General features: G+C 38.0%; 2 protein-coding genes across 5 annotated transcripts in view; one reads left to right on the top strand and one right to left on the bottom strand.

The window, feature by feature from the left end:
• Positions 1-3951, top strand: part of LOC108672561 (pre-mRNA-splicing factor SLU7-like) — a 24242-nt gene extending 20291 nt beyond the window's left edge. For all 3 annotated transcript variants that reach the window (XM_018160255.2, XM_018160256.2, XM_018160254.2), the window contains exons 2-3: positions 71-2039; positions 2848-3951. In XM_018160255.2, the coding sequence (XP_018015744.1) occupies positions 234-2018 (1785 nt within the window). In that variant the 5' untranslated portion in view covers positions 71-233 and the 3' untranslated portion in view covers positions 2019-2039; positions 2848-3951. The remainder of the gene's footprint in view (positions 1-70; positions 2040-2847) is intronic.
• LOC108672562 (BTB/POZ domain-containing adapter for CUL3-mediated RhoA degradation protein 3) lies at positions 3497-14244 on the bottom strand. Of its 2 annotated transcripts, XM_018160258.2 has the most exons (6): positions 12257-12423; positions 10289-10433; positions 9852-9952; positions 8147-8379; positions 7429-7627; positions 3497-5606 (listed from the first exon to the last, which is right to left on the bottom strand). In XM_018160258.2, the coding sequence occupies exons 1-6, from the start codon at positions 12275-12277 to the stop codon at positions 5319-5321; spliced, it is 987 nt and encodes a 328-aa protein (XP_018015747.1). In that variant the 5' UTR covers positions 12278-12423; the 3' UTR covers positions 3497-5318. The 2 variants fall into 2 exon arrangements, with proteins under 2 accessions (XP_018015747.1, XP_047736305.1); XM_047880349.1 differs by lacking the exons at positions 10289-10433; positions 12257-12423 and adding an exon at positions 14167-14244.

Here is a 14244-nt window from a genome sequence, read left to right as displayed (position 1 = left end):
TGATTACTATTAGTATAAGTTAATTTTTTAAGACACGATAATTGACGGTATGCATCTCTTTTTGTTTCAGAACTTACAAAGCTGACTCACCCCTGATAACAAAGTTGACTCACAAATTGAACTTATGTTTGGTTGGCTACAAGAGCTTATAAAAATCTAATAATTATGCACTGAATTTTTTGTTACTGCGACCATTAATTTATTCTGATTACCAATTTTTCAATATCAATAAAATGGCTAGCAGTAGCAATGTACCGATATCTATAATTCTGAAAAAAGCAAAAGATGAAGAGACCAACAGTGATGAACCAAAAAAGAAAAGCCGGGAAGACTGGAAGAAAGAGAAGGAACTCGAGGAGCTCAGGAAAGCAGGGTCCATCCCCGCTGCTGTAGACGAGGAAGGTAGGGACATTAACCCTCACATACCTCAGTACATTTCATCGGCTCCTTGGTACTACAACTCCGAGGGTCCAACTTTAAAACATCAAAGACAGCAGGAAGAAAGCATCAAGGTCTTTACACATCTCAATGAGCATTACACTCGGGGATTGAAAGGTGCTAAGGCCACTAAGTTTCGTAAAGGTGCGTGTGAAAACTGCGGTGCCATGGGCCATGTTAGGAAAGATTGTTTCGAAAGACCGCGAAAAGTTGCTGCCAAATTTACTAATCAGGCCATCGCTGCCGATGATGTGATGCTACCGAAACTGGACTTGGATTTCGATGGGAAACGGGATCGCTGGAATGGATTTGATCCATCCGAGTATAAGGCTGTTGTGGAGGAGCATGAAAAAATCGAGGAATATAAACGCAAAGCAAAAGCACAAAAACTCAAAGATGGCCAGGATATAAGCGACGACGAAGCCGATGATGATGACGAGGAAGATGAAGACAAGTACGCTGAAGACTTCGACATGCCTGGCACGAAAGTAGACAGCAAACAGCGAATTACCGTCAGGAATTTGCGTATTCGTGAGGACACAGCAAAATATTTACGTAATCTTGATCCAAATTCTGCTCATTATGATCCCAAAACTCGTTCGATGCGAAGCAATCCCTATAAAGATACTGGCAAGAAGCCTGAAGAAGTGGATTTTGCTGGGGAAAATTTTGTCCGTTTTACAGGCGACACAGTGGAGCAGGCAAAAGCTCAAGCATTTGCCTGGGAAGCGTACGAGCAGGGGGTGGACGTTAGCATGCTGGCCGAACCTACCAAGCTAGAAATGCTCAAAAAACAATTTATTGAGAAAAAGGAAGAGTTCAAGACAAAGGTGTCGAGCGGTCTTCTCGAAAAGTATGGTGGCAAAGAACATCTTAAAGTGCCGCCCCGACAGTTGCTTTTGGCTCAGTCTGAAGATTACGTTGAGTACTCAAGGCAAGGAAAAGTTATTAGAGGAGCTGAAAAGGATGTTATTCGTTCACGATATGAAGAAGACGTTTATCCAAATAACCATACGAGCGTTTGGGGGAGTTATTGGCATGAGGGACGATGGGGCTACAATTGCTGTCACTCACTACTGAAAAATTCTTATTGTACCGGCGAAGCTGGCAAGACGTACGTAGCTGAGGACGTCATACCCTCCGTGCCAGGTGTTTCAACCAGCGCTGTTGAAGACGAACCTAATAAGCAAGAAAATGAGCTTACAGATAAACCGAAAACTTTGGTTGAAATTCATCGAGAAAAAATGGAAAAGAAATCTAAGAAGAAGAAGAAAAAGGACAAAAAGAAACGCAAGAAGCGCAGCAAGAAAGAATCGAGCTCGAGTGAAAGCAGCAGCAGCGGTGATGAGAGCGAGGCAGAACAAGAGTTCTCCAAGGAAGAACTGCGCAAGAAGAAACTGAGGGAAGCTTTGATCAAGGCTAAAATAGAGGAAGATGAAGGCAAACGCCTCCAGGAGCTAGATGACAGGCAGCGTGCCTACAACACGCACTACGTCAACAAAGTTCTCACCGAAGAAGAAATCGAAGCTCATCAACTGCGGCGCCAAAGGGAGGACGATCCCATGGCTGGCTTCATGTAACGCCATCATAGATGGCGAGAGGTGAGATACTATTTTACTTCTTATCAATCATATTGGTCTAATGCTGGGAGACGGGGGTATTTTTGTAATCATAGTGATTTTACCGTCTGAAATTGTGACTTCTTTAGATTTATTTAATTCTGGTTTATTTTTATTTACTTGTCCCTAAGTACTGTCATGAAGTTTTTCCGGCTTTTACTTCTATGTCTTTTGTGGTTTCAAAGTGATGCGATCGAAGCAAATCCCAGACGAGTGCATAATTGACTCTGCTTTTTATTTGAAATTTTTTGATCTAAAAATGATCTTCTCTCCTCCGGTGTATTAATTTAAATCCATAATGACCAATTTTTTCGCTGTACTATGTTATTTTTATTGTTATTAATTGTACAGTAACAGCTGGAGGTGCTTATCGCAGCCAGATAAAGTTCATGTTCGAATTTTTAATAGAATCTATGAGCTTTGAGAGGTCTAACAGAATTGGCCTTCCGTTGAAATTTTTAGAATATGTGTGTTAATTTTTTTTAATTTACAACATCCCTACACTCTGGAAGATTGTTTATGTCATTCGCAACGGTTCTGTTCTCAAGCGTACAGGAGATGCGTGTCTGTATTCTCGATTTGAACTCGAAATGGTTGGGAACTTTGAGCTGCTGCTCTGTGTCCGGAAATTTGTGATTCGCAATTTACTAAACTCTCCCTCAACCGCTCTCCAGTTCAAATGTTTATTTTCATCCGCATAAATGTTAGAGCTGTGGTGTGGAAAGATTTTGCAAACCCATTTATGTTGTGATTTCCTAATCATTCTGAAATGGATCTCGATTTTTTGCAGGTATCGTTATGGCCAGAAACCAGGTCCTCAGTGGGCTGACGATAAGGATATCATGACTGACGAATCATTAAATAACGTCATGAGTTCTCCTTGGTTTGGTTTACCTGTAATGCACTATTATATTCACGGTATCTAAAGGTGTGTCAGCTTTTTGCTGTAATAAGCAATAATTTAGTCGAATTATACTTGTATCGATACTCTAATTTGATGTATTTATTCGAAAACCGACTGTCTCCCTTTTGCTCGAGCCAATTCATGTTGATTTCATTAGAATTTTTTAATTATTTAATTTTGCTTCTCTGCCATATTTGTTGAAGAACCACCTTACTACGTCAAGTTCTGAGTTTAACGTTTATTTACATGTGGGCGCTATAAGTCATGTTTCGCAATCTATTATTGAGAAGAAATATCTAGCCACATTATCTTTTTCATTTACGCAGCACTTCTGTATTATCTAGAGGAAATTGCGTCCATTATATATTGGAAATTTGGCTATGATATCAAACGTGGAAACGAAATCAATTTTTTCGGATCTTGCATTGCGTATCTGTTATCTCCCGATAGATATGCTACTTTTTAAAAAATATCGAATAATTCTAACTTCAACTACAATTTCACTAAAGCAATCAAGGAAAAATATATTTCGGGATGGAGATGAATATATATTTTAGTAAGATAAAAATTCAATACGAACAGATCTCAAAAAATTAGTTCTGTGTGTTTTTTCTTTGATGGTACGAAGACTATCAATTTAATTATAACAATCCTTTTCAATTTATTCCAGAATTTTTGTGAGAAGAAAACGTTTTCTGAAGTAATAAGCACACACGAACTAATAAATGTTCTACGCTGTTCAGTGGTTAAGCCTAGAAACATTTCGGAAGCCAATGTCACGGGAAATTGTTAACCATACATCAATTAGGCTCGATTTCTTAAGACCTCAATATCTTTTTCATCTTATGATTTGACGATGCCTTCTTGTGTTCTCCTCAAAAAGAGTTCCCTAATATATTACGAATATACGAGTAATAGGAGTAAATCGGCTACTTGTAAAAAAAAAATTCAACTGAATGACAGTTCCTAAATACAGTGACTCATGTCCATTCTACGTTATATTATTGACCGTGACTTGCAACGCTGAGTGCTGTAACCAGTACGCGCTTTCAATTGCGAATAGTTGTATTTACGAATATAAGAAGTTTCCGTCAAGAGGTTCCAAAATAAATGGGAAGCTTCTCAAAGTTTCCCTTCTCGATAAGCGAAAAAATATGCAATCAACCGGAGTTCCAAGAGTATAATTAACTTTGAAGAACTGCAATAGTAACATTCAGTCAGCCAATCGGTGCCCGTGACATGAAATTTACATGAATATCATAAATGTGAACGCAAGTGATGATCAAATTTGAACTTATGATCACCGCAAAAATGCTGCTTTAGGATAATAGCGGACACGTCGAGGCTGTCATCGTTTGAGGTAACCTGAGAGAGATTTGAATTATAGGGTGAATGCGGATGAAAATTTATTGATGTGGTTGGAAATATTCCTCGAATCGAACAAATGTTCAACTTGATTTGTCTTTGTTTTGATATTGAGTTGGAAAAAGTTGTAAGTAATGAAAGAAAGTTATAACATTCTTGAAAGAAACCAAGTAAAACATTACTACGTCTATGATATAGTGACAATGAGAGCGAACAGTTACAGTTAACCTTAAGCTTGAAATTTGGTCTTGAAATAATAAGCACCTAAAATAATTTCAAATCCAACTAACAATTCAACAGCATTAGAAGACTATGCTTCTATATAGCACTCAAAACAGAGACGAAAATTCTAGGATTTGCAACACCGGAAGGCAGAAGTTGAAGAACATAACGAAATATGTGAACAAAAATCGCTGCAGCAATCAACTTGAGGCACAACAGACACACGCGGTAAAACTGGGAAAACGACACAGCACGGAATGAACTATCAATTTCAGAAACCTGTGCCATATATGCATTATCAATACTTTTTATAGCCACGTATACCCATCTCCCGAAGACCCGAAGAAGAAATTTGGAGTTCGTATTCCACACAACTTTCAAAATACTACGGTGGAAACCTCGGTAGTGAAGTGCCGCGAAATTGTTCATAACCTCATTGTATAGGTAATGTTGATTGATGTATTGATTGGTCGTCGAGCCCTAAATAAAAAGCGAGGGCAATAGTTGATTCGTTTCTCATTAACCTATTTCAGCGAGATTATATATCTTTATTTTACACCCCTTCAAAAGGAAGTCGTCTAATATGCCGCGAATTTGTTACAATTTATCTTAGAAAGCTTTTCTTAATAACAAACAGTAAATTTACCGGCTTCTGAACAATAGAATATTCTAAATACTTTACTGAATTACGAGATTACAAGCATCAATCCTGCCGAAGTAATCATTTCATGTTATACCCGATCAAAGAAGCCTTACACGTTGCCGACTCATCAGTTGTTTTTATTAGGCCTCAGTCGCGACAGTCCGGACGCCAGCTGCCCCTGCGCCCCAGACGCCCCCCCGCTTGGCCCGACGCCACTGAGCCTCAGAGCAGACATGCGCAGGAGGTCTTCCTCGTCGTCGCTGGTGCACTGCACAGACGCGGGGTTTGACGAGGACGACGCAGCAGCACCGCGTACTGACGTGGCGAGCATGAGGTCGGCGTCAGGGCCGTTGCGGTGCTCGTACAGCAGCACGTTTAGGGTCTCTTCGTATATCCGAGCCTCTGGGAACTCCACCTGTGAAATAGATAGGTTTTAATATGGTAGATACTTGGCAAATGCGAGGAACTTAATACGGAGAAACTGAAAAAATGGAACAACCAAGAGGAGCCTAATACAAAGATATTTAACTATCTATTCAACGAATTCCAGTTGTGAACATTGATATTCTCTTATATTCCTTGATTTTCAAATTAACAATGGAGCTGGACTCTGGAACATTTGTCATGACTATACATAGAATGTTTCATATAGGTTTTTAAAATATCTATACATTTCGATTTAGGTAATAAAGTGATACTAATGTCAAATAAATATCGGTACCTCAAAATCTAAAAAATAATACATTATAATTTGCAAGTAAATCATCATTCTTCAGACTCTTGTCAACGTTCGAATTTACAACTGAATTTATAAAATTCCAACAATTGACCGGCCTAATTTTATAACTATCGTTCCGGTACAATAGAAATGGCCATCTTCAAAAATCATCTCCTTAATTATACAATTGGATTACGACCTAAGATCGCGTAATGCCAAAATCAAAACGGGGAACAAATTGCAAGGTAAAAAATTTTATATGAAAAATTATTACTAAAAATCTCGACTGGAATCAATTTGCTCGCGCTGATTTTGCGTAAAACTTTTATAAGCTGCTATTTTATTTGTTTATGCTGCAAAAAAGAAGAAAAATCAGCTTGAAACTGTCAAAGCCACTGTCGTCTTGGTGGGGCGCAGCCACTTAGTACACAGGGAATGGATACTTATTTTCAGTGTAGACAATCGAAGCTCGATGTAGCTTTCTGGGTAAAATGTCTTTTCCTTGCCGAACTTTATGGTATCAAAACTTCTACATTCATTAACGTAGCTTGTTCCATAATCATTCAACTATTATCTCTAATTCTCTTCGTTTACACGCAATCAATTTGAGCTTTGTGCCTTTGTCTCAGCCGAGCTTTACTTGAATTGAGGTTGACCATCATCGAGAAGCGCTGGAAGCTTCGTGATCATCGCGAAGCGCTGAAAGCTTCGTGATCATCGCGAAGCGCTGGAAGCTTCGTGATCATCGAAAAGCGCTAGAAGCTTCGTCACTCGTCACCATTGGGGAGAGTTAATGGAAGTTTCGTGATCGTCCAGGAAAGGCTCGAAGTTTCTTCAAGGCACACTCCTCTAGACTCGAAGTTTCTTCAAGGCACAGTCCTCTAGACTCGAAGTTCCTTCAAGGCACAGTCCTCTAGACTCGAAGTTCCTTTAAGGCACAGTCCTCTAGACTCGAAGTCTCTTCAAGGCACAGTCCTCTAGACTCGAAGTTCCTTCAAGGCACAGTCCTCTAGACTCGAAGTTCCTTTAAGGCACAGTCCTCTAGACTCGAAGTCTCTTCAAGGCACAGTCCTCTAGACTCGAAGTTCCTTCAAGGCACAGTCCTCTAGACTCGAAGTTCCTTTAAGGCACAGTCCTCTAGACTCGAAGCTTTAAGGCACTCCATTTGGCTCCTTAGAAGATGGCAGCAAGTCTCGTTCCACGACTCGACAGGCAGGTTAGCAAATCACAACCCAACTGAAGACTCGTCGGACGAGGCAAACTTCATCAATGAACTTAACTTGCACGTCGTTTATTGCTGGGACGTGAGCGCCATTGGTGAAATAGTTTTTACTCAGTCGATACAAAATCTTACACCAGAACCCATACGCATCAAGCACATTTGCACGAGGGAATTACTAAGAAACTAGGAATTAAATCTATTAATTCCACACATATATTGAAAAAATTCCAGTCCAAGAAGATAGGTAATTTGTAATAAAATAATTAAATGTTTTTCATTAAGAAGGATGGGACTTACCTTTGTGTGTTTCCTGTCCGTGGCATAGACTATTGAAGTGCAGCAAACCTCAGTAAGCATTTTACCATGACCATAAAAAGACCACAGGCAAATTTCGTTGCTGCCAATGACATCCTTGATGAATAGAACACGTCTACTGAAGCGAAGAGACAATCGGTCGAATAATTCTAGATTTTTCAGCAAATTGTCATCGGATGAGCTGAAAAGGAAGAATTAATTCGTCAGCTGGAGAAAAACTGGTGATATTGAAGCGTTTGGTGCCACGAGTGTAATGTCAACTTGTTACCCCTGGCCGGATACGCTGGCTCTCTTTGTTTCTACATCACTTGCCGGAAATGTATGTGAATTTTAATCGTCTATGCTTTCACTATTATTTAATGATGCTCATGTTTCTGAACGAATTTTCTTCAGGTAAGTCAATTTACTCATACAATTCTAAACAAATGGCTTGCAGTACATGCAAGTGTCGTGATATTGATTTGATTTTAACCATAATTGAACATTACAAAAGTGATGTTAAATAGCTCACAGTTACCATAATAGAAAATATAAAACCAAAATTTTGGCACGAAATAAAATAGTATAGGTATTTTTTTAGACAACGCCATAGGAAAGAAAGTAAAAAATGAACCTAGATGAATAAATTTATGATCTGGTAATGACACAGCATGAGCTCTGGATCCATAAAAAAGTTAAAATATAACCATTTGTAAATGACCTCGTATAAGAATATTTATTATTATGTCTGTTGACAAGAAGCTTGACGACGGGCCGTGACGTGGACTGTATTAGCGATTGTTCTTCTCGTTGAGAAGTTATGAGAGTAACGCGGCAAGTGGCTTCCTTCTCTGCCTCCCACTGACGTAATGCGTTCTCGCACTTACGGAGTGCAGCTTCACACTCTTCCACCAGCTCGCTGATGCAGTAAAACCGAGCTTCACTCAGCAATTCCTGACGAATTAATTGTCAATTCAAGGTCACAATACAGCAATATAGATAATTTTATCAATGTATAATACACTACAGGAATAGGTAAAAAAATACAAACAAATTGATCGTAAATGATAGCTCTTTCATCTGTGCTCCTGAACCTGAACCAAATAGAAGATGAAATTTTTGACAAAATTATGCCTTCTAACTAATCTTGTAGATAAGATTATGTCTAAAAAATATCACAGAACTGCTTACAGAACTGCAGAACAGAACTGCAGAACAGAACTTAAAAATATCACAGGAAAATATTTTATATCCCAAGGTTTTGCTGGATAACATTCTGCAATATAAATACATGTTGTTCATTTTTAAAATGTTTGTATAACACTTCATAGATTGATAAACAGAAGGATAGACAAACAAGATGAAAAGTAAAACGATAACATTATTAAGAGCATGGAAAATTTAGGATTATTTTTTACAGTACCGTAAAATGGGGTAACTTAGACCGGCGGGGTAACTTAGACCACTTTTCGTTTTTTTAACAAAAACCCCCACAACTCAAAAGCTATTTGACATAGAAAAATTTTGTCAATGGGCATTAAAGGCCTAATACTGAGGCTACATAACACAATAGAAAGATTTGAAAAGTTTGCATATCTAATATGTTAAAAATTAAAAATGTGACCCATGAAAAAAAGCTATTATCTAAAGCCTGTCAGAGTACCCCCTCCAATTTTTTTATTTTTTGGTTAAATAACTCCAGGTTATGATGCATTGTAGTAGAACTCTTCTAGTTACATATGCAAATGACAAACTTGAGGAAAGTGTCATAGTTTGCAAATGGGGGGTGCCGTCCCCAAATGTAGTAACTTAGACCACCTAATGTCAGCCCTGACAGGGTAACATAGACCGGCTTGGAAGTTAATATAAAATTACCATATATAACATATTTTATGTTTGACAGCCTATTTATGTTTTTTCTTTATGTTTCAGACTCTACAGAGTCTTATATATGGTAATTTTAACTTAATTTCCAAGCCAGTCAATATTACCCCATCAGGGCTGCCATTAGGTAGTCACATTTCCCTCATTATTGGGCGGCACCCCCCGTTTGCAAACTATGACACTTTCCTCAAGTTTGTCATTTGCATATGTAACTAGAAGAGTTCTATTACAATGCACCAAAACCTGGAGTTATTTGGAGTTATTTTACCAAATAATATAATTGATTTTACCACCCGGTCTAAGTTACCCCAGGAGCTGGGGTAACAAAGGCCATCACTTTTTTTGAGATTACATAAAGACTATGAGAGGCAGGAGCCAGCAATTTATGGTGAGTGAAGCTAGAGTATAGACCTGTATTTTGCATGTTTCAATTCAAGTTTAATTTAGCTAGTAAAAAAATGGCATCATTTATAAAAAAGAAAGTGGTCTAAGTTACCCCATTTTACGGTATGTAATCATTGAATAATACAATGGAGAATTACCTCTAAATCCCGCTGATTCTCTGGCATAGGAACACTCTCATCACGCAGGAAATTCAAGATTGTGCTAAAATGTTTGCCACAGCGATCTATCAGAATCCAGCCTGAAATAATATTTCAGAATCAAACAAAGCACAAATAAACTATCTCATGATGACATTGGGCTAAAGAATCAATAATGATTTCCAACTATTGCCTACTACAAATATTTAAATTTACAAGCTACAATTTTCAACAAATAATTCCATCATCGGAATGGTAAGTCCTGTCATGCTTTGCAAGGGTGCCAATGGTGGTATAGTGATCACCTTAATGACAAGTCTTACCTTCAGCATCAGTTAGGACCTCCATCCTCCCTGAGAACATGGCATGCAGCATACTGTCATGCTTCGTGAGGGTGCCGATGGTGGTATAGTGATCACCTTAATGATGAGTCTTACCTTCAGCATCAGTTAGGACCTCCATCCTCCCTGAGAACATGGCGTGCAGCATACTGTCATGCTTCGTGAGGGTGCCGATGGTGGTGTAGTGCAGGGATCCTCCAACATTGAGTTTCACATACATTGAAGGGCTGCCTTTGATGATCTGTAAACAATGTATGAATTAAGTTCAGCATCATTGTGTGTTTTTTAGATAACCAATGTCTTCACTAAACTGAGCTGAATGAATTGAAACAACTTCATGTCATTTCATTTTTTAAAAAATATTCAGCAAGCATTTATAGCAATTAAAAGTTTGTTCTTTTTGCTAGATGCAATTATTGCTGCTTCTTAGAATGTAAACTTATTCCTTGGATTTGAACAATGTAAGATGAAGTACCTATACAGGGGTTGGTCTAAATAAAGGAAATGCCTGACATTTTGATTTTTATGTCTATAACCTAACCTATAACCTACAAATGGCAAACCTCTCTGACTTTCAAAGAAGCCAAATTGTTTGTGCCTGTATAGCAGGTGCTAGTGTGACAGAAACTTTCCAAATGCTTGACGTTTCTAGAGGTACCGTGTCAAAAGTAATGACTGCTTTTGAAAGAGAAGGAGAAATGTCATCAGCAGAGCTCAGGTCCAAACAAAGGTCAAAGTTGTCTTAGAGAGACAGTCAGTACATAAATCGAAATGTGAGGGACAATCAAAAGAGCATGGCTGTTAAAATTACTGCAGACCTCAATGGACACCTACAGAACACAGTTTGAATGAAGACCTTGCTGAGAGCTACACAGATCTGGATTCAATGGAAGAGCTGCTATGAGAAAACCTATGGTTTCAAATAAAAATTATTCTGTGCATTTAGAGAATTAGAGTGGTGTAAAACCTCCAGAATTGCTCCCTACAGCAGTGGAAAAATGTGATTTTTTCTGATGAATCATCAGTTAACTTATTTCCAACCTCTGCCCAAGTTTACATTTGGAGACAGCCAATAGATTCATTTAATCCTGACTGCCTCCTTCCAACCGTAAAACATGGCGGGAGATCTGTGATGATTAGGGGGGCTATTTTGTGAAAATCTGGCAAACCAATGATTTCTCTTCATGGAGGAATCAACAGTTGTGCCTGTTTAAGAATTTTGGAGGACCAAGTTCATACAATGGTTCAAACACTTTTTACAGAGGGAAATGCAATCTTTCACAATGATTATGCCGTGATCCATACAGCCGGAAATGTTAGAAATGGCATAAGGAACATTCTGATGAAGTTGAGAATCTCATTTTGCCACCACAATCAACAGACCTGAATATTATTGAGCATTTATGGTTGATTTTAGAGATGCAAGTCAGATGTCAATTCCCACTGCCATTGTGTTTGAAAGAGCTGGAGGGAGTTTTAACTGAATAATAGATTAAAATACCTTTGGAAACAATCCACAATTTGTATGAATCAAGACCTTGAAGAATTAAGGCTGTAATTGCCACAAAAAGTTGACCTTTTCTATACCAAAATATATTTTGTGGATTTCTCAGGTGTTTCCCTTATTTTGTCTAACCCCTGATGGTATTTGATAAAGTTTAGATTAGTCTATCAGGTGGCAAATAAAGGAGCTTGAATTTAATTCTTTAGAATAGAGTAATTATATGTATATATTGTTAGCATAAATAAATATCTGACATGGAACAAACTCTAAGAGAAAACTTGGATATTACACCACAATTATTGTGTTTTTATCTTCATGACATGGAAATCAAACCAATGAGTATTATAGGGATAATTATCTTCTCATGTAGATTGAAGAGGGGAATCTTTAGAACAAATATGAATTAATTTAAATTTTCCCAGGCAAATTAAAGCTAAAAACAAATCTCATGGCATATCTGAGCATATTCTACTGAACATTGTAAATGAATTGCACCTTCTTAGACAACAAGCCAGTGGAAATCTCATAGTTATATGTATATAAAGGTTGAAAATTCTTACCTTCTTGTGATCACCAGACATGGTGTTAGGAGAAGGCAGTGCCTCCACCCCAGTGGTCAGAAATGATGAATCCAGGGTTGCAAATTATATGCTAAACTACAGATTTAAAGGGCCAAAAGTTTAAACATTCAAAGATACACTGAAATGTATATATGTATTTCTGCTATTTAAAGAGGAACAAAATTAAAGATATTCCATTATTAAAATAGAATGTGAGTTATGAATAAAATGGTCCCATGGTACCAAAATTGAAAACTATATTCCTAAAATGTTTGATTAATAGCTAATTTTTGCTGACAAACTAGTATATATTTTTTCAGATTTAATTTTATGACACTAAGTAAGTTTGCAAACAATAATGGACTTATTATGCATCTTTTAGTATAATGGAGCTACTACAATATGTTTAACCAGACATAGCTATTTTTAACATTTCCAATCCTGGAGCATGTGCAACTATTCTGCTACAATTGTCAAGCTACAAGATTGGAAAAATTTGAAATTATACTAAAGCCTTCTACTATGCCATCAAAATCATAAATTTCAGATTCAATTAAAACTTTGCATCTCAATTGGACAAATGGGCATCACTGCTCTTGGATAAAACACCTAGGTTTTTGAGAAGAGAACCAGCACAGATAATATACGGTACCTACTTTAACTATAGGTTTATTTCGACATATTTTGTGGAGCATTTCTCATTGGTAACATGAAAACTTGTTAGATGGTACAAATATAAAAGGAAGTGCCTGTAAAACAATCTTTTGCAATCACAATTTTATGAAGTTTCTGCCCAATATTCCAGATGGGATGCTGGTGCATGTTGCAAAATTTTTCAGATATTTGCTTACTCACTGTACTGTACCCAAGTCTTCTGGTCAATGGTCACTTGGTAAACACTGAACAGGAACACTGCATGGAATATATTAACCTTCTAGCCACAACTAAAGCTTTTCAGTCATTTTCAGAACTTCAAAATTCCTGCTAGATGAATTACTTCCTATTCAATTGTTTTCAAAATTGCATAATTAGGCTATGAGAATAAAATGAGATTCCCTGTGTATTGAAAATTTGTCACCTTTTAAGTACCTAAAAAATTGTTCAGAATTCACCCATATATTAGCAAAAGCACCAACGAATCAGACCTATTTCACCCATAATATGGCCTTTCCCCAATTTATTCAGTGCAAAATAAGAAAAAGTTATATTTTTACATGCAATTTCTAGAAGTTACCTGCGGAACAATTTTTTTTACCATTAATTTCAAGAAACTTCTGCCTGATATTCTAAATTGGCAGGTAAAGATTTCACAAGTAAGATATATTCATGGGAAAATTAGGTAAATGGTTAGGTAGGCCTATCTTGTCCACACTCAGGAAGATGTATATAAACGGGGAAATTTCTCGCGTAAATCAATCTAATTATATTTTTTTCATGCAGGCGTTTGTGCAAATCACGGTCATCGATTCCGCGCCGCGCAGCACTCGGCGCGGGCCGCGGAGCCGTCCGACACAGTTCTGATTTAGACACAGTTTTCAACCTGTCTCTTATACACATCTAGATGTGTATAAGAGACAGAGTTAGGACCTCCATCCTCCCTGAGAACATGGCGTGCAGCATACTGTCATGCTTCGTGAGGGTGCCGATGGTGGTATAGTGATCACCTTAATGATGAGTCTTACCTTCAGCATCAGTTAGGACCTCCATCCTCCCTGAGAACATGGCGTGCAGCATACTGTCATGCTTCGTGAGGGTGCCGATGGTGGTATAGTGATCACCTTAATGATGAGTCTTACCTTCAGCATCAGTTAGGACCTCCATCCTCCCTGAGAACATGGCATGCAGCATACTGTCATGCTTCGTGAGGGTGCCGATGGTGGTATAGTGATCACCTTAATGATGAGTCTTACCTTCAGCATCAGTTAGGACCTCCATCCTCCCTGAGAACATGGCATGCAGCATACTGTCATGCTTCGTGAGGGTGCCGA

This window comes from Hyalella azteca, unplaced genomic scaffold (genome assembly GCF_000764305.2).
Source record: "Hyalella azteca isolate HAZT.00-mixed unplaced genomic scaffold, Hazt_2.0.2 contig5271, whole genome shotgun sequence".
Taxonomy (NCBI): domain Eukaryota; kingdom Metazoa; phylum Arthropoda; class Malacostraca; order Amphipoda; family Hyalellidae; genus Hyalella; species Hyalella azteca.
Note: the sequence above shows the minus strand (reverse complement) of the source record. Positions and strands in the feature narration are given on the sequence as shown.